Below are 24,986 nucleotides of genomic sequence, written 5' to 3'. Positions count from 1 at the left end.
GTGCGGGGTCCTCTCCCTGAACCCGGCCTAGCTCTGCTGGCTGGCGCTGTCTTGCCAGTCCATCTGTTCGTTCAGGTTTATCGGGGAGTGGACAGTTAGCAGAGACCACACAAAACATGGCTTTAAAGAAAATAGCTTAAAAAAAAAAAAAACCTTGGGAGTGAGAGCTTTAGAACTGGGTGATAAAGTTTTGATCTTTCTGCTTCTGGAAACAGCCTGAAATTTTAGCTTCTATAGCTCTTTCACACTTTTTCTACTTTAAATAATTAAAAAAAAATAAGAAACAACTTGCATGACTCTGTGTGTGTGTGTGTGTGTGTGTGTGTGTGTGTGTGTGTGTGTGCCGCTTGAGCTAGATCTCCACTTCTAGCTTTTTGGTTAATTGAAGATAGAGTTAATTGAAGTTAATTGAAGATAAAGTCTCAGACTTCTCTGCCCAGGCTGGCCTTGAACCATGATCCTCAGATCTCAGCTTTCTGAGTACATAGGATTATACGTGTGAGACACCAGCACCCAACCCCCCCCATATATATTCAATTTATTTATTTTAGCGGTACTGAGGTTTGAATTTGGGGTCTTGTGTTTGCAAAGCAGTTACTTTACCACTTGAGACATTCCTCTAGTCCTTTATCACGACTGTTCTTAACTGAGTTTTCCTTTAAAGTTTTACTTATTAGCATAGAAAGGAAGAGGTTAGGATTTATGTGAGATTTGGTTCAGGTTATTTGACAAAGAACAACTTGGTGACTTACCTAAAGAAAAATGAAACCAAAAAAAAAAAAAACAAACCTAGAAGCAGCTGAGCGCAAGTGGCTCTTACCTATAATCCATCCTACTCTGGAATTGAGGATTGTGTTTTAAAGCCATCCCTGCGTGAGTCTAATTAACCACTAAAATGCTGGAAGTAGAGCTGTGGCTCAAGTGGTAGAGCACTAGCCTTGAGCAAAAAAGCTCAGGGACAATGCCAAGGTCCTGAGTTCAATCCCCAGGCTTCACACACACACACACACACACACACACACACACACACCCTAGCAATACTAGAAAGACATAGATCACACACACACACACACACACACACACCCCTAGCAATACTAGAAAGACATAGATCACCCAAAAAGTATTGTCTTAAAAGTCAAACTTTTTCTACAGTGATCAGTGATTAAACCCAGGGCCTCTCACTCTACCACTGAGTTACATCCACAGCCCAGAAGTGAAACGTTTAATAAAATGTTTATTCCTCCAGCTGTAGGTACTTTTATTAAAATTATATATTCCAGTGTGGTACAGTGGTATGCTGCTGTAATCTCAGAATTTAGGAGGCTAAAACAGAGATCATGAGTCTGAGGCAAGCTTTGCTAACAAAGCAAGACCCAGTCTCAAAAAAAAAACCCAAAATACAAAATAAACAAAAAATATATATGTACACACATATAGTATATATATACACACACACACACACACACACACACACACACACACACATATGCCATCACTCATCCTTGCCCACACAAAACCAAACTGGGCTCCTTTTTCTGTTACATTTATAAACTTTCAAAACACGAGTCAGTCACATATACAATCCTTTGATTGTCAGTATTTCTATTCTATCAGAAATAGCATCCACATTAAACCAATTGTTGATTGTAAGAAGGACTTAGAATGTATGTAACCAGGTAAGGCAAAAAGCAATCACACTATCATGCCGTTGTGCAAGCCAGGGTTTTGCAAAGTTGATAGATATTGTGGGTTTTGTTTGCCTGGTTTTAATTCTGAGGTTCTTAAAAATACATTTCAAATTCAAGCACCTCTGCACGGCATTCTAGCCAGTGAAAACACTTGACAGTTCTCCCTCGTGACTGTAGGAACACTTGCATCAGTGTCTCAACCTGCTGGGCTGTTCTTCTCTTCTGACACTGGAGCCCTGTGCCCTTTAGTGCCTGCAGCACACAGGACAGAGGGTCAGCTGATTGCCCTCAAATCCCAACAACCCAGAAACCCAAATGGCTGACACCACCTGCCTCTGTGCCATTTACCAAAATCTCCCAGAAAGAAAGCAGAGCCGGTGTTCTGAGGAAGACTGAGCACAACCTTTCTCTGGCCTCATCCCCCATTCCCCCCACCCCCCCCCCTATTCCCTCTCCCCCCATCAACCCTTCAGTAAGATCCTAAGCTTACCTGAGCAAACTGGAATGAGATCACAGTGTCAAAAGAAGACAGGCTTTCACACCACCATAGGAGAAGGGAAGGGAGAAAAGGAAAGAAAAGAAAAGAAAAAAAAAAACCTCCTTGGAAAAAGTGTTCAACTAAATCACATGCTTAGTTACATTACTTACTGGCCAGGTATCCCCAGGAGGCTGAGAGCTGAAGATCGATCACTCATGAGACCCTTACTGCCGATTAACCAGGTGTGGTTCAAGTAGTAGAGTGCTAGTCTGGAGAAAAAGCTAAGAGACAGCTCTCAAGTCTGAGTTCAAGCCCTTGTACCAGCACAGACATATGCACATGCACACACACATATAAGGGAAAAAAAAGGCAAAGGACAGTGAACAGACATTGTCAGACATGAAGAGCACAGGGAAGTACTGAAAAACAGAAACCAGGAAATAGTACATTAAGAGCTAAAGAACTTAAGATTGGGGGAAAAAAAAAAAAGACTTTTGGTCCAGGTGGGCACCAGAGGCTCACACCTGGAATCCTGACTACTCAGGAAACTAAGATCTGAGGGTCATGGTTCAAAGCCAGGGCAAGAAAGTCTGTGAGACTCTTACCTCCAATTAACCACCAGGAAACCCTTAGTGGCTCTGTGGCTCAAAGTGCTAGAGCGCTAACCTTGAACAAAAAGAGCTCAGGGACAGTGCTCAGACTGAGTTCAAGCCATATGATCAACGGTGTGTGTGTGTGTGTGTGTGTGTGTGTGTGTGTGTGTGTGTGCTGGTGAATATTGTATTTAAATGTAAAATGAATGCAAAAATCTATAGAAATTGTGGATGAAATAGGATGTACTTGTTTTAAGTCTATACCAAAAAATAAAAATAAAAACCCATAGCAAAAAATAAGGAAGCACCGGACAATAAATATGCCTTAAAATTAAAAGATAGCCAGATGTTAGTGGCTCATGCTTGTAATCCTAGCTACTCAAGAGACTTAGAACTGAGGTTCGAGGTTCAAAACCAGCCTGGACAGCCAAGTCTGTGAGACTCATCTCTAATTAACCACCCAAAACCTGGAAATAGAGCTGTGGCTCAAGTGACAGCACTGCCCTTGAGCAAAAGAAGCCCAGGGACAGCACCCAGGCCCTGAGTTCAAGCCCAGGAAGGAAGGAAGGAAGAGAGGGAGGGAGGGAGAGGAGGGAGGGAGGGAGGGAGGGAGGGAGGGAGGGAGGGAGGGAGGGAAGGAAGGGAAGGAAAGAAGGAAGGAAGGGAAGGAAGGAAGGAAGGAAGGAAGGAAGGAAGGAAGGAAGGAAGGAAGGAAGGAAGTTCAGGGGACCTTTTGCAGCCTTGCCTTGCACATGTGCAAGCGGCTGACACCCCCTGCCTTCGTGGTAGGCCATCATCAGACTGACTGCATAACATGGGCCCCCGGGGGCAAAGAAAAATGTAGGACCAACTCGTTTTGAAAGTCTCAGAAAGTACTAAAATGAGTCTTTTCTTCCTCAATCGCTGTCTCAGTCTCTCTTTTTCTCAGTCTTATTTTCAAATGTACTATTTAATGCCATTCTAAAAAAAATAAGAATTATTAGCATGAATCTTCTAGCTCTTTGTATTGTGTGCAAAGCTGGATTTGAAAATTAATCTAAGGACTGGAAGGGTGGCTCAAGAAGCAGAGCATTGATTTTGAGTGAAAAAAGCAAAGCAAAAGCACAACATCCTTAGTTCAAGCACCAGGACTGGCATTAAATATATAACTTGGTACATTCAAATATATACATATGGTTTATGTATATTTAATCTCTAATAAGCATAATACACTTATACATGTAATAGTTATGTTATGTATATTATATATATAAAATATAATAGACTATAAATATGTTTTTACTATATTATAGTTGTTTTAAATACATTTATAATGCATAACATATTTAAGTATATATTTACATTTCTATAAATGTATACTTACATTACATCTCTATGTAATGCCAATACAAAAGTACTTATTTTGGATATAGAATTCATGAGTTGCAGTATTAAAAGCACTCAAGCCAGAATCAGGATGGTATAAACCAAGAGATCATAAACAAGGGTAAAGTAAAAGTAAAGACAGCCACCTTCTCACTTTTGGTGCCAAACAGATTCTCAAAATGGGAAAACAGGGTTTGGTTAGAAGCCAGTGAGCGCTTCCCCCTGGCTAAGCAGGAAAAGGAAGAATCTGATATGGCAGGAAGTAGATAAGCCCCAGAACTGGGGGGGAAGTCCAGCCATTGGGATCCGAGACAAAGCAGGTTGCTCGTCGGGTTTTGTAAGTCTGTCAGAATGTGCAGGTAAAGAGGCAAAAGCGGGTCCTTCTCACACCTTTGCAGGTTACTGTTAGATTCCAGAAAATGACTTCTTCCCGAGCACTATGTTACGAGCATGATGTCTGGGTGGCCGCTTGACTCTGTCTGAAAAAATAGTTGGCTTTCTCTTTTGCCAGTAGCCATTTTGATGTTTTTCCGATGAAGGTTAAGAAGAAGTAAGAGTATGGAACTCCCAAAGAGCGTGCTCCTCCGGGCACAAGGACGCAGGGGTGCAGTGAAGATGCCCAGGGCGGGAGCAGGCCTCTGCCCGGTGACTCCCAGCATGCACTCCGTGGCCTGGTGTGTTGTTTTCCCTTCTGGAAATCTGGGCTCTGGGAGGTCAACCTTGCAGTCTCCTCTGCCGAAGACCTCCCATCTGATCCATAACCTAATAGTCTCATCTTACGGGGCTTTAAATCTCTACTCTGGCTCATGCCTGTCATCCCAGCTACTCTGGGCCAGATCTAAGCATCACAACTCAAAGCCAGCCTGGAACAGAAAGTCCCAGAGTCTCTTATCTCCAATTAGCCACCAAAAGTTCAAGCCTCTGGACTGGCACACACACACACACACACACACACACACACACACACACACACAATTTTAATGGAATGACAGCTCCCTGTTCAAAAGTTAAATTTACAGTCTCTCCCTGAGTAGGCAGGAGAAGCTGAAAGAATCATCCAGAGTGAAAAGATGGCCGGAGTAGCTCCTAGGAGGACAGAGAGAGGGCTAGCACCAGGAGTTTGGCTGGTCTCGCGTGATCTTGTCTTGGCCCTCTTTTTTAATTTTACAAATTAATTAGGCACTTTTGAATTTTGACCATCTGATATGGTTTTCTTTCAGATGAAAAAGTAAAGAAAGGACTTCAAGACAAGTGAAGATGCTTTTGAACTACAGGGCCCCAGCCACTGGCTCACTTCTTTGGTGTCTTCTAGGTAAGTGCTCCTTTGTCTCCTACTCTCCGATAGCAAGCTTGCATGGACATCATCAGACGGAGTCCTGTAGTGGAGCAGCAAACTGACTTCCTAACTGCAGGGCCAGATCAGCCCTGCTCCCAGTCAGCTGTTCCTTGAGAAGCTGACTGTTGTTACCTTTAGGAAAACATAGATGTGTAAGAAGGGCATAAGGTGCAATGATAAAGGAGGCATCCTTGGGTATCATTTAGTGATCTTCATTGGGAGCTGGTGTGTCACATTCATAATCCTAGCTAATTAGGAGGCTGAGATCTGAGGATCACACTTTGAAGCCAGGTTAGGCAGAAAAGTCTGTGAGACTTATCTCTAGCTAACCAGCAAAAAGCTAGAAATGGAGCTGTGGCTCAAGGGATTAGGCAGAAAAAGCTAAGGAATAACGCCTAATCCCTAAGTTCAAGCCCCAGTACCAGTGCTTCTACGTGTACACGTGCGTACACGCACGCGTGCACACACAGACACAGAATCAACTCCAGGGAAGAATTTATCACCAGACTCCAATAGCTGGGAAGTGAGCCATCCCTTTAGTTCTTACTCTGTAATTGATGCATTCTACTTACCATCCATCTTTTCTCTCATTCTCCCTTTCTCTCTCTCTCTCTAGTTCTAGTCTTGTTACCTTGTTGATTCTATTTCAGAAGTAATTCTTCTGTCACACAGGGCACCCACACAGGGTGCAATGGTCTGGCTGCATGGGTGGATGAGCTCCGTGGATACCATATACCTAAAAAATTCCACTACTCTAACAGTCATTGTTCTATCCAGGAAACAATCCTCCCACCACCAGTTTCCATCACAAACACACTTTTTCCTCTACTACCCTTACTAAACATCCTTACCTTTAAGATGAATTAATTAGCAATCTTCTTATTCCTATTCTGAGTTTTCCTTTCAAGTAAATAAGTACTTCTCAGACTACCAACCAACCTGGTAGTTAGGGTCACTTATCAATGATCATATTTTGGATCCATTCAAAACACAACTGGTGTTGTAGTACTGGTGGTACCCATGTCAGCTAAGAATCACTTGCTTGAGCATTGTGGTTAGCACAAGACAGTCTCAATCCATTTGTAATTAATACTTGTTTGTAAAAGAATATCAAATTTATTGATATTGGTTTAGGGAGAGTAGAGTTATGGAGGGGATAATTCTTATTGATGAACATTGTATACCTGCATGGATATGTCAGAGTATTCTTTGTACACATAGTTGATGTTAAAAATGACAACTAAGAGAACAGTATTAGAAGAGAAGCATATATAGAAGCATTAAAATAAAGTAAGATAAAAAATAAATTTAAAGTATTAATTGTAAGCTGAGCAGAGAATACAGTATTGCTCCACTAACCTATTTTTCTTCCTCTTAGTGTACATGAGCCTAATGTCTGCTACTTCACATCCTCTCGATGGTAAGAGATGTTCTTTGTTTGAGCAGAATTTTAGAAAGGTCAAAATGTTCGGGTGACCATTCCAACATAAAAAATATGAGAAATTTGATTTCTGATCCCAAACCTGTTGCTTGTTTCATTTGAATCCTTTGTCTATAAAGGATCTAAAATCAGCTAACTCTAGTTTTTATAAGTGCCTTACAAAAGTATTGTAAGAAATGAACACGAGAGATCATTTTAAGACCTCTTAAAGGAATATTCAAACTCTTAATATTCTTACTAATGGAAAAATGAAGCCATCAGTTGGTGGCTCATGCCTGTAATCCTACCTCTTTGGGAGGCTGAAATCTGAGGATCAAAGTTTGAAACCTGCTTGAGCAGGAAAGTCTGTAAGAGTCTTATCTCCACTTAACCCCCCTCAGAGCTGGAAGTGGAACTATGGCTCAAATTGTAGAGTGCTAGCCTTGAACCAAAAAGCCCAGAGGAACAGTGCCCATACACTAAGAACAAACGTGCCCTTTGCATCCAGGGTCCTAAGATGTACGCTGGTGGCTCACACCTGTAATCCTAGCTACTCAGGAGGCTGAGATCTGAGGATTGTGGTGCAAAGCCAGCCTGAACAGAAAAGTCCATGAGATTCTTTTTTTTTTTTTTTTGGCCAGTCCTGGGGCTTGGATTCAGGGCCTGAGCACTGTCCCTGGCTTCTTCCCGCTCAAGGCTAGCACTCTGCCACTTGAGCCACAACACCCCTTCTGGCCGTTTTCTGTATATGTGGTGCTGGGGAATTGAACCCAGGGCCTCATGTATACAAGGCAAGCACTCTTGCCACTAGGCCATATCCCCAGCCCCTCCATGAGATTCTTATTTAAATTAACCAGCAAAAAATCAGAAGTGGAGGTGTGGCTTAATTGATAGAGCGCCAGGTATTTGAGATCAAGCCCATGTACCCACACACCCCCAACACACAATTAATGTTCAGAGACAGGATTTGACTGGTGGAGTCTCATTTGCCACCCACTTCCTAGCACCTAACATTATATAAGTCAACTGAAATTCACATTTGGAAAATGGGACTCCTAGGTACCTTAGTTCAACACTGCTTAGGCTAAATGCCTAGAAAGGGCTAGTCTCTGCACACATTATGCAACCGAGGACTCTAGGGGGAGCTGGGGCAGAGCTGAGAAAATGGAGGGGGCGAGGGGAGACAAGAAGTACACTGCAAGGCCCAGAATGAACTAAATTGTTGACCCAATGAGTTAGAGTGTCAGTAGTTGGGGAAACATTTTATCCATTTGTGTGTGTATGTGCGTGCGTGCACATGCGCTAGGACTAGGCCTTGAACTCAGGACCTCACACTTTCCCTTAGGTTTTTCACACAAGGCTGGCACTCCACCATTTGAGCCACACCTCCACTTTCAGCTTTTGGTGGTTAATTGAAGATAAGCATCTCATGGACTTTCCTGCTCAGGCTGGCTTTGAACCTTTGTCCTTATATCTCAGCCTCCTGAAGAGGTAGGATTCCAGGCATGAGCCACCAGGGGCTCAGATTCTGTTTACAGAGTATGAACTTCCTGTTTCTGACGCTGCCTTCGCCATCAGTAGTTTATGAAGTACATTAGTTCATTTCCCATGTCCTGTAGAATTTCCAATGTTTCTAAGAACCCAGGACTCTCCTCTGGGCTTCTGTGTCCCCACGTCCCAAGGGAAAGATAAAAACAATAGCCCAAATACAGCCCTTTGTCCCAAATAGCAGCCCCATTATGAAAAATGTCTTCCTGTTTCTCTTTAGGTTTTTCAGAGGAATCTTGCACTTTGAAAATGACAGTACAAAACTTTCGGCTCGTTTTATCATGGGAATTAAAAAACGCCTCCATTGTACCAACTCACTATACATTACAATACACAGTCATGAGGTCGGTTGCTATTTCATTTTTCTCTTGTTCATGTATTATCTGCCTGTTATATACTCTTAGTCTCTCTCTCTCTTTTTCTCTCTCTCACACCTGCTCCTTCCTGTCTAGTTTTTATACAAAGGCAAAGCACCTACCGTGTGTGTGTGTGCGTGCACACGCGTGCGTGCATGCACGCACACACATACATGTGCATGTAAAATCTCTAGAGCTGGAGCTTGAACTCAAGGCCAAGCCCTCATGTCTCGCTTAGCCTGTTTTCTTTACTATTATTTTTTTTCTCAAAGCTAAAGGAAAGGTTCTAGGTGGGGAGAGAGCATGCGGAGAGAAGTAGAGGTGATTGAAAGAAAGTTTATTGGGGTACGATCTGGAACACTCCTGGGTGGACCCTCAAGTCGGGATTAGACAGGGCGTGCCTGGGCCTGGCTCAGGCCGGGGCAAAAGGCGGTTCGGTTCAGTCAGTGGTGGTACTTAGCATGAGGCTTGTTCTGCAAGTCTGGGTGGTTCCAGTTGGTCTCCGGCTTGTGCTTCTAGGCTGATGCAAATAGTGTTTCCTGATAGGAAGGTTGTTTATTCCTGGCATCTGTAAGCCCTCCAGTGGCCTGACACTAACACTGTACACTTAAACCACACCCCCAGGTCCAGGTTTGGGCTGGTTAATTTGAGCTAAGACTTTTCTGCTCTGGCTGGCTTCAAACCGCAACCCTTACAACTCAGTCTCCTAAGCAGTTAGGATTTACAGGCCTGAGTCACCAGCGCCCGGCTCCCATCCATACTTACTTCAGTGGAATACCTTAACAATCCAAAGGTGGTTTTTTGGTAAAGCTTGTATTTATAACCCCAGCCTGCCGGGCTCGGGTCGCCTCCCCTGGCACGGGGGTCAGGCTCTACTCTACTCTAATCGCTCCCTTTCTCACCCTCTCCCCTGGTCACCCGACCCGCATGTAAGGCCAGAGTGGAGTGGAGGGCTCAGGAAAGACCTCAGGTGCACGCGGCCGTACGAGATCGCTTATCCTCCCTCCTTACCCTTAAAGGAAGCCAGGCGTACGCGGAGTCTCGGAGACAGCTTCAAGAGCAAATCTGATTTAATAAGGGAGTGGCTAGCAGTTGATATAGTAGGGGGTGACAAGAAAAAGGGTGATGACCAAGAGCTGGCGATAGGCTGGCGAGCTTATCATAAGACCCCCTCATGAGCTAACGTCACCTGGATAGCACCACCCCAGGGGCAAAGCCCATGAGAATGGGGAGCACATGGGCTGGCGAGAAAATTGGGGGGCTGGTCGCAAAGCCAGTTCTTCTGGTTCCAGACCCAGAGAATTGTGGCCTGCTTCCGCATTCCCCCAGGGCTGGGGGAAGGGCGGCATCTCGGGAGCACTCTCCTCTGCCCTTCCCCCTCAAGGCCAAAGCTGAACCCCAACACCAGCCAAATTGCATAGATCAGGATCCCATGAGCAAAATAATTGCTGAGTACCATTTTCCCTACGATTTTTCAAATTCAGCCAAAATGAATGTTTAAAAGTCCTCTGTTTTTCAGAGGCAAAAAGGTCTACTTACCATATTGATGCTTTATGTCACTTTTCTGTTTTATGGATGCAAATGGGACTCCATAAAACTGTCTGGCAATCCTGGGTCCAAAGGCTGGTTAGTCACTCACCAGCTTGACGCGTGTGCCAGAACACAGCCTCTCCAAGTTTGTGCTTCTTGCTTCAGGGTTGCTAGACGGAGTAAGAATGGATGGAGTCTTTTTTTAGCCCTCTTCTTCCCATATCCTATAGTCACTCTCATAAGTCATTCTTTTGACTCAGTGGACCCTGAAAGGTCCTTCTGTTGGTTGCATACGTGCCTGATTTATTTGCCTGACGCAGGAAGGGTCTTCTGTGAGTTTTTCTTCAGCCTCTTTGCATCGGCTCATCACATATTTTATCTACCCACCTTTCTAAAGTTAGTAGATCTAAACTAGCACAGTCCTGACTTAAGACCATGTGGCCCTCAGCCAAAGAGAAAGAAGGGGCCTCCGAGGGGAATGTCCTAGAATGGGAGGGAGATCTGAGGCCTCTTCCCGGGGAAGCCCGCAGTTCATTCTATCCAGCGAATATTTACTGAGCACCTCCTACATCCAGGGGATCCAGCCAGGAAACAAAGTCCCTGCCCTCTGGGAGAAACTATTCTGGAAATGAATGGAGACATCATGAAACAAATGAAGAACAGGGCAGATAGAGGAAAGCACTATACAATATAAAGATGACTAATGTGGGAGAAACAGCATGCAAAAGAGCTCCATTTTAAAATAAGGTGTTTTAGCCTGACACTGGTGGCTCATGCCTGCAATCCTAGCTACTTAAGAGTCAAGATCTGAGGATCACGATTTTGAAGCCTGTCAGGAAAATCCAAGAGACTCTTATCTCTAATGATCCAGTAAAGAACCTGGAAATGCTGAGAGGCAAGCAAAGAGTGGGTTCTTACTGTCAGGACAGTATGAAATAAGGCCAGGAGCAGCAGAAGAAAAATGTGACCAGAAGAACGAACAAGGAGCCAGTTTTCCGTCTTAGCCCAGGTGGGGAAGGAAGTTGGTCTCCTTTTATCCCCTCCTGGGGAACTGAGGACTAGGGAAAGGGTCAGATTATTGTTTCCAGGAATGCCAGGCGCTTCCAGGATGTCTAAAGCTTTCATGTGTGATGGATGATTAGGCCTCTGGGGAGGGAGCAGCCCAGAAGGTCCAGAAGGTCACTAGCTTCTGCTCTTTTTTTTTTTTTAACCATCTGTGGAACTGTGGCTCAAGTGGTAGAGCACCAGCCTTGCATGAGAAAGCTAAGGGACAACGCCAAGGCCCTGCCTGAATTCAAGCCTCATTATTGGCATAGTAAAGATAAGTAAAATAAAATAAGAACAGTGGTTAAAGCAGGGGATGCGGTATGGTGGTATTGGGGCAGCGCCCTAAAGAAAATGAGGTGTGTGAGATACATGCAGATACATGGATCTGCATTCTCTACGTGCTAAAGCTTTCCTTCTTCTGTTGCTCTCCAAAGTAAACCGGAAGACTTGAAGCCCATTGGGAACTGTACAAACATCACGAGCTCATTTTGCGACCTCACAGACGTGTGGGAAGAGATGCACGAGACCTACATCCCCTTGGTGAAGGGGTTCCGCGGGAACGAGACGCTGCTGCGCTGTGTGGGTAGCGTGCTGGCCTCCAACGGTAAGTCAGTGGCCTTCTCAGCCTCGTCAAGGTCATCCTTACTTGGTCTGCCGTGGTGTCTTAGGACAAAGGTAGCTCTCTCCTGCTCGGCCACTTCCTACTTCCGAGGCTCCTTAGTCTGTGGCTCTGAGCCTTCATATCTAAAAAGTGGAAGCAAGCAAGGTGCCGGTGGCTCGTGCCTGTATTCTGAGCTACTTAAGAGGCTGAGATAGGAAGGTTCAAATACAGCCCAAGAAGATTTTTTTTTTTTAAGCCCAGGCAGAAAAGTCCTTGAGAGTCTTATCTCCAATTAACTAGCAAAAGCCGGAAGTGGAGGTATGGCTCAAGTAACAAGAGCACCAGACTTGAGTGAAAAGCTAAGTGAGAGCACAAGGCCCTGAGGTCAAACCCCAGTAATGTCACCAAAATTTTTTTTTAAAAAAAGAAGATTTGGAGGAGACACAGTTGTTAGGTAGACAGTGACCGATACTGAGGGTGACCGATACTGACTTTGTTTCTACACAGTGTCTTTTGAGCCACCGGAGTTTGGCATTGTCGGCTTTACAGACCACATTAACGTGACAGTGACATTTCCACGTGTTGTTCCCAAGATTTTTGGGAAAGATATTTCCTATCACTTGTTGCTCGCCATTGAGGAACACTCTGAGGAGATGGTGAAGATGGTAAGTGGTCTGTGTGCTGGGGTCACTTCCGAGTTGGCAAAGAAATCAATGTGCCGTTGAACAATTCAAACAGAAAATTCTGGACATCAGCAGGGTCTCACTTTAGGAAAGAAGTCTCTTTGGTTCATCCTCTGCAGAAACACATTCCTTGTTTAAATGACTAGGCCCATGCACAAATCAGAGGACCCACCGAAAGACAGGCATGTGTGTGCACAGGGATGGTGGGCAGGTCTCAGTAAGCCAGGACGAGATCTCAGAAAGAATGCTTTCCTGATCCGCATGTGACACACCTCTCCAGACCTCGCACTACAAGAGGAATGGTTCTGCCCTGTCCTAGTTTCCCCGAGGGACCCAAACTGAATGTCAGCACCCTCCAGTGACCCTACTGTGAGACGGACCAGAAAAATTTCATTTGTTGATTCCGTCCTTCAGAGCACTGGAAGGTCCAAAAATAAAGTGTATGCGTGAGGGGGCTCTGCTGAAATGGTACCACTTAGGATAGTCCTATGCCAACTACAAACCCCTTGCAAGAACCAGGCGCTCGTCACGCACATCTGTTGTAATCCCAGCTACTCAAAAGCCTGAGATCTGAGAATCCCAGTTTGAAGCTAGCCTGGGCAGAAAAGTCTACAAATAGGCTCATCTCCAAATAGCCAACAAAAGCTGGAAGCGGAGCTGTGGCTCAAGTGGTAGAGTACCAACCTTGAATGAAAAAGCAAAAGGACAATGCCAAGGTCCTGAAATCAAGCATCAGTACTGGCAACACACACACACACACACACACACACACACACACACACACACACACACAATCTAAATTCTCACCAATGTCTTACTAATTTTTTTTTGCTTCTTTTTGCAGCACAAGCCCCAAATAAATGGAGGCATCAGTGGAAATTTCAGCTATGTCATCGACAATTTAATTCCAAACACAAACTACTGCGTATCTGTTTATTTTGAGCCTAAAGGTCTGGGAAAAGAAATAATATCTCCTTTAAAGTGCACCTTCCTTCAACCTGGCCAGGAATCAGGTAGGGTTTAGTTTCTGAACATTCGTGTGATCCAAAGTCATGCTCTTATTTTGAAGGAAAATCTGTTGGCGGAATCTGAAATTCATGGTAGTATGCGAAAAGTATTTCTTCCAATAAAAATCTTAGCAGGGAGATCTTTCCTGTTGCTCAGTCTCTGTACCAGGTGGTAGACACTGTTTATATCATTCTTCCATTAAGGATGATGCAATAAGTGTCTGAGGCCAGACTCTTTCTAGGAGCAGACGTGCTTTTATTTCAGGGAAATAGAATTAAACTCAGCGCCTTGAGTCTTTGGTTGGCCGTTGTTCATGCCCAGTGCCGGAAGGCTCGGAGATGGAGACTGTACGCTCGGGTGCAATGCAGCCTGGCTCTCGGGACCATGTGAACTGCCATTGTGGACCGTTGCCAGTCACTGATGAAGGCCGGAAGCTCTTCCGTGGCATAGACCCAGGCTGTAAACCATGTGATCCAGAACTTTCATTTCTCTGCAGAAGTGAGCCGCAAGACAGAGAGCTTAGGAGCCTTCCCTGCACATTCTGCTCAGTCTCTCATCTGCAGCTGTTTTACCAAAGGGAAGAAAAAAAAATCAGAGAATATCTTCTTTAAGGAAGCCCTAAATTTCCCAGCCCCAATGGATGCGTCTTTCATATTCTAATTTACCAGAGTAAAATATGGTTGGCTTTACAAGGAAATGACTTTCAGTGATATAATTATTTGTATATTTGCCACCCCCTTCCCAGCACCTCACATTGATTCACCAACACAGAAGCCCCCCAAACCTCCATGTTCCAGCGTTTTATTGAGTTTCATTATGTAGATACGACTGACTGTATCATTGGCCACAGGATTGGACTCAGTTTCCAGCCCCTCCCTGATCCCTGTAAGACAGGGGGTGTGGCTTGAAGGGTGATCCAACCTTCTGAGCACATGGTTAGGTTTTCTGTCCATCAGCTCTCATTTGGGAGCTGTCTAGCCCCGTCCCCAAGAGTCACTTCATTGGCATAAACTCAGATAGGGTCTTGAGTCCATTTCTGCCATTGTAACACAGTACCTGAGACTGGGATACGTTAGGAAGAAGAGAGATTTCGGTCTTCCAGTTCTGAGTGCTGGGTGTCCAACATGGAAGAGCCTTCTTGCTGCATGTGTGGCGGCATGGTGGAGGGTATCCTCTGTCAAGAGGGGGAAACGGTGAGCTGCCTTTACAACAAAGCCACTCCTGATATGTAACCCATAATAGCATGGGTCCATCTATGCGAGCAGAGCCTCTCTGCCCCAAATACCTCTCAGAGAGCTTCGCTCCCATAACGGTCACACTGACAGATTTCAGCATGAGGTCTGTGACATCACCGTTTCTCCCTGACTTCTCTAGCAGAGGGTCGTGCACGGGTATGCCATGAGACCAGTCCATCTTTACTCTGCACACACACATCATGTTGCCTGTGTCCGCCATAGCTCCTCCATCCATTCACCAAGGCAGTTAAAGGGCAGGCATCCCAAGGAACCAAACAGGTTGGGATAGCATCTCACCTCTCGCTGTCCACTTGCTTCCTCATTTACCGTCAACCAATCCAACTCAAGATCCAAACACATGTGGGTGCCGAGAGGTCATGGCAGGACAGCTGACACTGGCCAGGAGTGACTTGGACTATGGCAAGCACTGCAATGGCAGGACATTGACACAGGGAGATTTAGCCCCCAGATCTGGCCAGCTGCCTTCCCCTGGACCACTCCCCAATTCATCGATTGGCTCCTTCAGTAAAGACCTAAGGGCAGCTCCACTGGTTCAATTGGTAAACATTACTTGGGATTCTACAGTGATGAAATTCCATTCTGAAAAACCAGGGGTTTGGTGAATAAGATTTTTGATTGGTTGTTATGTGTGTATACAACATGTGATTTTAAAAATAAACAACAACAAGAAGAAAAAAAAAAGAAATTCCATTCTGGACACTTGAGACAGCAATGAAGAAAACTCACCCTGACATTATGGAGCCTACATTGCAATAAGAGACTAAATAAGATTTTTTTAAAAAAACAACAACAAAAACAAAAATAGAGCCAAGCACTTATGGTTCATGCCACAAAGTACACAAGAGGCTGAAATCTAAGGATCACAGTTCAAAGTCAGCCTGGGCAAGCAAAGTCTGAGAAACTTTGGTCTCTCCGTGGAGCTGTAGTAAATAGCATATCAGCCTTGAGCAATTAAGCTAAGGGACAGTGCCTGAATTCAAGCCCCAGGACTGGCACACACACACACACACACACACACACACACACACACACACACACAAATTAGAAGTGGACTTGCACAACCTACTTTTATTTCTTCTCTTCTTTACGTTTACTGAGGCTTGAATTACAGGATTAACACCAACAAAGATCTTTCTGGAAAGGTAAGAGAGTTTATGTCTTATTATACTATCTCTTCTTAGTCCAGACATACTTGCAGTCAGGAAGTTAACATTTTCCAAAAGGAATTTTGACAGGCAAAGGGGAACTCTTAGAGCCAAATGGGCTCTGCGGAGGCGTGGCTTGCTTTGTGATATGGCCCAATTGATTTTTCCATTCACCACGTGCAGTCACGTACATGGCGGCATTGCAGAGGCGGCTGATGTGACGGAAAAAATGACCTCACTTTATTGAATTTGCCCTAGTAATTAAACAGCCTCAGCGAGTGCCTACTATAGTGTCACCAGAAAACATCAACTGAAAAAAATATTTTTTTACTTTAAAAGTCTAAACATAAAACCAGGCATGGGTGGCTCAGACCTGTAATCCTAGCCTACTCAGGAGGCTGAGTCCAAATTAGCCTGGGCAGAAATGTCTATAAGTCTCTTATCTCCAATTAACCATCAACCATCCAAAAAGCCAAACGTGGAGGTGTGGCTTACCCGGTAGATCACCAGCCTTGAGTAAAAAAACCAAGTGAGAGCATGAGGCTCTGAGATCAAGTCTCAGTGCCAACACACACACACACACACACACACACACACACACACACACACACACACAGCTTACTCTCCATTCTTTGTTATTTCACAATATAATTTTTTAAACTTCCACTTCCTCAGTATCATACCTTCTAAGACTAGAGCAAAGGCACATTGATCTCCATCAATGACCCCTTTATCAGATTTCTTTTGAGATACGATCATTTATCTTTTCTCCAACAGGGCCATCAGAGTCTGCCAAAGTAAGCATACTGATTACCGGGGTCTTGGTAGCAGCGGTCTCTGTGATCACCATCATGATGTTGAAACGAGTTGGTTATATCTGCTTAAAAAATAAACTTCCCAAAGTCTTGGTATGTAGTGTTATTTCTCCTTTTAAATTGTTGTTTATCTTTTACTTTTTAACTTAAGTGTTTTTATTATATACTTGAATGTTTTCACAGAAGAGTCTCATTTTCCAAAACCACCAGTGAGTTTTATCAGTCTGGATAAACAAACTTTGCAATTGTAAGTTGTCTTATGTTGCTAGGTTGTCCATGTATTATAAAATTCCATCGTTATTAATGTCTCAGTATTTGTTTATTAATTAATTAATATTGTTTAACCATTTTCCATCTAGAGAGCATTTAGGATGTTTTTTCTCCTTTTGCTTTCTTCCTTTTATTCTTTGGCCATTATAAATAGTGTAATGAAGTTGTGTGTGTGTGTGTGTGTGTGTGTATCTGTGTCTGTGTGTTGGTAGTGGGACTTGAATTCAAGGCTTCATACTCTGGCTTAGTATCTTTTTCCTCAAAGCCAGCACTCTTACCACTTGAGCCATACCTCCAGTCTTGGCTGGCATTTTTCTGGTTAACTGGAAATACGAATCTCACAGTTTGTTTGCCTTGGTTGCCTTCAAACTGTAATCCTCAGATCCCAGCTTCCTAAGTAGCTTAAATTACAGGCATGAGCCACTGGCACTCAGTTTGCAATGGAAATTTCTATATAGATTTTCTTTTGATTATGGGTTACTTGAATTCACATATGCACCAAGTAAATTTGTCTTATCATATAACATGAGTAATTCATTTATAATGCTGGCAATAGTATATACATTTACTCCAAAGAACCAGTAATATTGATCAGTTGGGCTTTTTTTTTAAAAAAAATTTATTTTTTGCTGGTCCTGGGGCTTGAACTCAGAGCCTGGGCTCAGTTCCTGAACCTCTCTGTGCTCAAGGCTAGCACTCTACTACTTGAGCCACAGTGCCACTTCTGGCTTTTTCTGAGTAGTTTGTCAGAAGAGTCTCACAGACTTTCCTGCCCAGGCTGGTTTCAAACCACAGTCCTCAGATCTCAGCCTCCTGAGTTGCTCGAATTACAGGTGTGAGCCACTGGTGCCCGGCTGATCGGTTGATTTTTTTTAAAACTTTTGTTCAGTGTCAAATAGTGCTCTCATTTGTGTTATTTTTGTCTTAGTCTCGGGATTTCAATGTAACAAGTCATTTTCTTCCTCATTTCTGTTTGGATCTTTACCAGAGCCTTTGCATTGATCTGACATCTTTCTAAAACCTTCCATCTTTTTACTGACCTGTACTCACCCATCATTGCTCACTTGCCCTCTCTCATTGCTTTCTTTTTATATTACTTTGGCAGTATTTCCTACAGAAATTTTTTTATTAATTAAATTCTGTTGACAAGGTGTTGTGCAAAAGGGGTACAGTTACATAATAGGGCAGTGAGTACATTTCTTGTGATATCTTACACCTTCGTTTTTCTTTCCCTTCCCTAGATCAGGTAGGCATATATACAATACCCAGTGTACCAAAATCATATACAGTAGCCACGTGGCGTACGCCAAAGGAAACTCACCTAGAACTTTAACTATAACGTCAACGATAGGGTTTGCTTATCCTTGTCTCATATGATCATATATACATAGCTGTTGAGCTGTTGTGATCCACTGAGAGGTCTATTTTAGACCTTTTTATGTTTAGTAGTTGTTTGGTTTTAGATACATAATGTAAGGTCGCTGACCCAAACCTGTGGAAAGACCATTTGACAAGAAGTTTTTTGTTTCGCAGACCTGGTCTCTACTGCCCCCCCCCCAACAGTCATATATCAAGGAGACCATGCCCCTTTGTTCTCTGTGTTCTAGGCTTGTCTTCCTACAGAAATATTTTTTAGTGTTTGAACTCATCCACCATCTAATAGTTCGACAGCCATATAATTACATCTCCTTCACAATTGGTGAAATTACACTCATTTTATCATCTTGCATCTAGTATTTGTCCACTAAAAATTATTGCTGTACATTGAAATAAAAACCCTAGGAATAGAAAAATAGGACACTCTAGGTCAGAGTGTTTTTGTATGCACATGTTTAATCAAGAATAAATGTTCAGGGGCTGGGGATATGGCCTAGTGGCAAGAGTGCTTGCCTTGTATACATGAGGCCCTGGGTTCGATTCCCCAGCACCACATATATAGAAAACGGCCAGAAGTGGCGCTGTGGCTCAAGTGGCAGAGTGCTAGCCTTGAGCAAAAAGAAGCCAGGGACAGTGCTCAGACCCTGAGTTCAAGGCCCAGGACTGGCAAAAAAAAAAAAAAAAAGAATAAATGTTCAATTTTTTTTTGTATGTGCCAGTTTAGGATTTGAACTCAGGACCTAAGCACTGTCCCTTAGCTTTTATGCTCAAGGATAGTGCTCTACCACTTGAGCCACAGATCTACTTCTGCCTTTTTATGGTAGTTAATTGTAGATAAGAGTCTCATGGACTTTCCTGCCCAGGCTGGCTTTGAACCATGATCCTCAGATCTCAGCCTCTTGAGTAGCTAGGACTGTAGGCATGAACCACCAGCGCGCATGGCTGATCTTTTCCTTTTATAACAAATATTTTGAGTATCTACTATATATAGCATGTTCCAGATGTTTGGGATACAGAAATGAACAGAACAAATAAAACTGACCTTGTGGCACTGAAAGTTTGAGGAATGGGGTAGGGATAACAATAATCAATAGACTGGATGATAAAATTATCAAAGTAAAACATTCCCCTGAGTCTAGAGGTAACTTATCAGGTTAGCATAGTAATTTCATACAAAACTACATGTGTTCACTTTAAAAATAAATATAAAGCATATTTTAAGGAATAAAGTAAGTTGAGTACTGGTGGCTCACACCTGTAATCCTAGCTACTCAGGACGCTGAGATCTGAGGGTCACAATTTGAAGCCAGCCCAGTCAAGAAAATCTGTGAGACTGTTATCTCAACTCACCTTCAGGAAACCAGAACTAGCACCATAGCTCAAAGTGGTAGAGTGCTAGCTTGAAAAAAAGGCCAGAGACTGGGTTCAGTTCCCCAAGCACCACATATACAGAAAACGGCCAGAGTGGTGCTGTGGCTCAAGTGGCAGAGTGCTAGCCTTGAGCAAAAGAAGTTTAGGGACAGTGTTCAGGCCCTGAGTTCAAGCCCCAGGACTGGCAAAAAAAAAAAAAAAAAGGTCAGAGACAATGCCCCAGCTCTGAGTTCAAGCCCCAGGACTGACAAGAATAAAAATGAAAAGGAAGTACACAAATCGCAGATGCGAAGCTTGGTGAAATTTCACAAACTGGACATGCCCGTGAAACTCACGTCCAGATCAGAAGAGAACATAGCCAGTTCCTCCAGAATTCTCTGCTAAGGATTAGACATGAATCCTTTGCAAGCATAACATCTCTCCCCATTGGTTAATTTTCCTAGTTTGGAATTTTAAGTAGAATGCCTTTACAATAATTTTTTAAAACTTCAACTGCAGTAGTAACAAGAAACATTTAATGAATAAATCAAGCAGATGATGAACATGACCATTGTGGAGAAAATTATCCATCTTATTGAAAAACATTAACACTACAGTGAGTGTTACTTATCAGTAGGAAAAGGATGGACAGGTTGATAAAGTTTATCTACATTAAGGAAATGATGTTGAATCCCTACTTCACACCACACACAGTGCCAGTGCCAGTTAAATATAAGACTATAATGGGAAAGGCAAAGCTGTTAAGGTCTTAAGGGGCAGTATCTATAGCTCCTGACATGTTCACTTGCTGGTATTTGACTCCATAATGGTCATTCAGCAGAACCTATACTTCAAATTCTAAATTACCAGAGAGAGTCAACACTTTGTTATGATACAGGCTGATGAGATTGCCCAACTGTGGGATAATGTAAGTGGTATGGGCCTCTTAAAGCTTGGGCAAGGCTAAGCTATTGATCAGTAGTTTAGATATATTAGGCGTGTTTTCAAATTACAATGTGTTCGCCTTACTATATGTTTATTGGGTCACAATTCCATCATGAGTCGAAGAGCATCTGTATAGGAGATTTTATATGACTTTGAGGCAATGTGGCTTTTTGTGTTGATAAAAAAGTCTGTGGTTTTAGACACAAGGCAACATACATAAAAGAATAAAAGGATACGTTTTCTTATGCTGAAATTCAGCATTCTTCATCAAAAAAGATATCATAGAGTAAAATGATAACCCATGGTTTAGGGAAAGTATGTGTACAAAAATAATTGATAAGCCGGATGCCAGTAGGGCCCATCTGTAATTCTAGTTACTCAGAGGCTGCTACCAGAGGACCATGATTTGAAGCTAGCCTATGCAGAAAAGTCCATGAGATTCCATTTCCAAAACAACTAGAAAAAGGAGGGCTAGAGGGGTGGCTCAAGTGGTAGAAAGATAGCTGAGCAAACAAGCTAAGCAAATGAGAGACCCTGAATCCAAACTCCAATGCTGTGGAAAATAAAATCTTTTCTTATGTAGACTTTTGATTTTGAAGTTTTAGCAACAATTTATTTTTAATATAACAGGGTTTAAGTGGGAGAAATAGAAAAGGAAAGACACTTCCTGCTTCTTAAGCCAGAAAAGGCTGTTAAATGTTGTTTTCATCCATAGCTTTCCAAGCTGGAGGAATGTACAAAGTCTTATGAGTCCAGGGATTTTTTTTTTTTCGGTCCTGGAGCTTGGACTCAGGGCCTGAGCACTGTCCCTGAGCTCTCCTGCTCAAGGCTAGCACTCTGCCACTTGAGCCACAGCACCACATCTCGTTTCTCCCTGGTTAATTGGAGAAAAGAAGAACTTTCTTGCCCGAGCTGGTTTCCAACCGCGATCCTCAGATTTCAGCCTCCCGAGTAGCTAGAATTACAAACATGAGCCACCAGCGCTCAGCTGGAGTAAGAATTTTTAATACTGTAACCTATTTTGTCCCAAGGCTGGGATGGATACCGGTAAATCTTTGAGTGTGGGAGGCATTTGTTTCTTGGTTTACTCCTGGTGTTTATAACCAAGTCCTGGGTTATCTTACCTAGGGCCGTTGTCATTACCCTCCAGGGCAATAGCAAACCTTAAGAACTCAGCCATTTCCAGATAGATTGCCCCCTCTCCCCCCACATTTCCCACACGTTTGGTAGCATGTAATCCTAGCTACTCAGAAGGCTAGAGAGTCACAGTTCAAAGCCAGCCCAGGCAGGAAAATCTATGAGACTCTTATCTCCAACAAACCAGCAAAAAACTGGAAGTGGACCTATGGTTCCAGTGATAGAGCTTCGAGAACCTGACCAAAACAAACAAACAAGAACAAAAAGCCATAGCAAACCTAAGTGATAGAGTTTTTTTCTCTGTTTCTCTCTCTCAGAATTTCCATCACTTTTTTGCCCTGGTATTCTCTGAACTGCCACCATTGGAAGCAGTGGATACAGTGGAGGTCATCTCCATCCACAGAAAGAAGAAGGTGTGGGATTATAATTACGATGAGGACAGTGACAGCGACACTGAAGTGGCTCCGAAGGCAAATGCGGTTGGCTATACCACACATGGACTCACAGGCCTCCTTCGGAACCTGGCCCCAGCCTCCCCCACCCCTTCCCAGGAGTCCCAGCTCCAAGACCCGGATGCTGAAGAATCTGATGAGGCTGAAGAGGAGGCAGCTGAGGCTAGAGCTGAGCCCGACCCCCCCACAATGCCAGAACCCCAACCTTGGCAGCCAGGAGACTCAAGTGAGCCCTATGAGAGGAGAGAGAGTCTGCTCCAGGACCCCTTTCTTGAGGATAGTAGCAGCTCCCCTGGGGGGTCTGGAGACAGAATCATCTTCAATGTGGATTTGAACTCTGTATTCTTGAGAGTCGTCAACAAAGATGCAGATGAAGCCAGTCTGGCGTCGTCTCTGTCAGAAGAGATGGTGGACCTAGAAGAGGAAGCTGATGGAGGACAGTCCAGTGTGCTGGGAGCCAGTGGGGAAAGGACGCAGCCCGCTCACCCCAGCCCCACTTCCCAGTGCCCGCGGACAGAAGATGCTCTGTCAGAGCAAAGTGACACGGACTCAGACATCCAGGATGGCTACATAATGAGGTGACTCTCAGAGCAGCTCCCAGATATAAACTGAGAGCAACCTCTGGGGTATTCATGCCTGCACCGTGTTTACCTGGGTGTGCCAGTGTCTGCAAGGGAAGGAAGCAGCAACTGCAGAACCCACCCTGGTCTTGCAGGCAACCTCATCTGTGCGACCTCCGTTATTTATAGCCATCATTGTACTGTTCAGAGTGATGTTTACAAGTTCAGAGAGGTGTGCTCCGGGCGGACCATGCTCTGCCATGTTTGCCCTAACACATTTCACTTTGCATGCATCCATATCGTGTTCCCCAAAGGACCAGGTCCACTGTGGTTTTCAGGAGGTGGTAGGGGCCCCCTGGACTCTATGATATTTCTGGGGAGATAATTCAATTGGGACAAGTGCCCCTGGCTCACAACAGTAATCCCAGGAAACCAAAGTCTGAGGACCACGATTCAAACTAGCCCCTCTGTGAGGCTCTTATCTCCAGTTAACCACTAAAAAGATGGGAGTGGGAGCTTTGGCTCGAGTGGTAGAGTATTGACTTTGAGCTTAAAAGCTAAGGGATAGTGCTGAGGCTCTGAGTTTAAGCCCTAGTACTGGCACACAAAAAAAAGAATTAAAAATATAAAGTCCCCTGGCTGGGAATATGGCCTAGTGGCAAGAGCGCTTGCCTCATATGCATGAAGCCCTGGGTTCGATTCCCCAGCACCACATATATAAAAAATGGCCAGAAGTGGTGCTGTGGCTCAAGTGGCAGAGTGCTAGCCTTGAGCAAAAAGAAGCCAGGGACAGTGCTCAGGCCCTGAGTCCAAGGCCAGGACTGGCAAAAAAAAATCAAAAATATAAAGTCCCATAACATCAGAGTAGATGAAAGGTGCAATGTTCCCTCCTCGCCACGCTCATCCCCAAAACTAGCTTTCTGAGATTCATCGAAGAAGGGGAAAAACAAAACTTACATAGGGCCCCCTAGTTCAAGGATAAAATAGATTACTTGTATAATTGCTCCACGACAAATGGAGACAGGAGAGCACTGAGTGGTTGTTGATACCTGTAATAGCTACTGAAAGAGGGTGCAAGGAAGGCAGGAGGATCACGAGTTTGATGGTAACAGGTAACACAAAGCAAAAGCAGAAGAGGCTGGGTGCTGTTTCAGTGATAAAGCCCCTGCTTAACATACTCAAGACCCAGGGTTCAATCCCATTAAAAAAAAAAAAAAAGGTATAAGGAAGAAAGCCACAGTAAAGAGACTTGGACACACAGTCAAAACCTACCTGGAACAATTAGCAGGACCATCTTTCGAGAGCTCTGTAACTGCACGTATTCAATCCTAATCTTTTTTATTTTTTTTTAAAAAAACTTTTTTTAAGGTTTTTGTATGATGTCGGAGTTTGGGCAAAGATAATACATGAGTAGTTTTATACAAACGCGTGTGGTCTTCGCAGTGATCGTGCGGCATGTTTGCAATCCATTTTCCATCCCAGCATCACCCCAGCTCCCTTCTCAGTCTTCAGTGGTCCCTGGTCTGCGGTGTGGGCACTCCCCACCCCACCCCGGGGGACATCCCCTCCCCCGTATCTTCACATGGGAGTGTTCTAGAACAGCCATCACAGGAGCCCAGAACATTTCCCAACCTGCCAGCCTGCCCTCGGTTTTCCAACCTTACCACCACGCCGCCACGTTTACCAAGAGGACATGAAAGCGGTCCCTGGTAATCTTGTGGAAGAACATGGGGTGGGGGGAAACTCAACAGTTACTGAGAAATAAACGGCCCAGCTTTTGTGTGATTCTCCCTGGGAAGGCCAGCGAAGACCCCTGTGGAGCTAAGGCAGAGCTCTGTAGCTCAGCTCTCTGGGGACAGGATAATGCAGGTTAACGCTCTCCTTCCGTGGGGGGAATCACTGGATGGTTCACAGAAAGATGGACATCACCCCCAACCCACTCCAGCCTCCAGATTCGGCTCCGGCAGGCAGGCAGGCTTTGGCGCGGTGCTGCTTTCTGGGGGCTCAGCGCTCGCTCTGCAGGCCC

General features: G+C 44.1%; 1 protein-coding gene across 2 annotated transcripts in view; it reads left to right on the top strand.

The window, feature by feature from the left end:
* Ifnar2 (interferon alpha and beta receptor subunit 2) overlaps nucleotides 1-24,986 on the top strand; it is a 33,646-nt gene that overhangs the window by 1,030 nt on the left and 7,630 nt on the right. Inside the window, exons 2-9 of one of the 2 annotated variants that reach the window (XR_007210964.1) lie at nucleotides 5,345-5,436; nucleotides 6,839-6,880; nucleotides 8,649-8,772; nucleotides 11,796-11,965; nucleotides 12,470-12,627; nucleotides 13,490-13,658; nucleotides 16,832-16,962; nucleotides 22,266-23,397. Coding sequence is in view for 1 of the 2 variants with exons in the window: in XM_048346300.1 (XP_048202257.1) it covers nucleotides 5,382-5,436; nucleotides 6,839-6,880; nucleotides 8,649-8,772; nucleotides 11,796-11,965; nucleotides 12,470-12,627; nucleotides 13,490-13,658; nucleotides 16,832-16,962; nucleotides 22,266-22,982 (1,566 nt within the window). In the remaining variant the exon portion in view is untranslated. Of the gene's footprint in view, nucleotides 1-5,344; nucleotides 5,437-6,838; nucleotides 6,881-8,648; nucleotides 8,773-11,795; nucleotides 11,966-12,469; nucleotides 12,628-13,489; nucleotides 13,659-16,831; nucleotides 16,963-22,265; nucleotides 23,475-24,986 lie in introns of those variants that run through there. The other variant, XM_048346300.1, reaches the window with a different exon arrangement.

The sequence above is a fragment of the Perognathus longimembris genome, chromosome 5 (genome assembly GCF_023159225.1).
Source record: "Perognathus longimembris pacificus isolate PPM17 chromosome 5, ASM2315922v1, whole genome shotgun sequence".
Lineage (NCBI taxonomy): Eukaryota > Metazoa > Chordata > Mammalia > Rodentia > Heteromyidae > Perognathus > Perognathus longimembris.
Note: the sequence above shows the minus strand (reverse complement) of the source record. Positions and strands in the feature narration are given on the sequence as shown.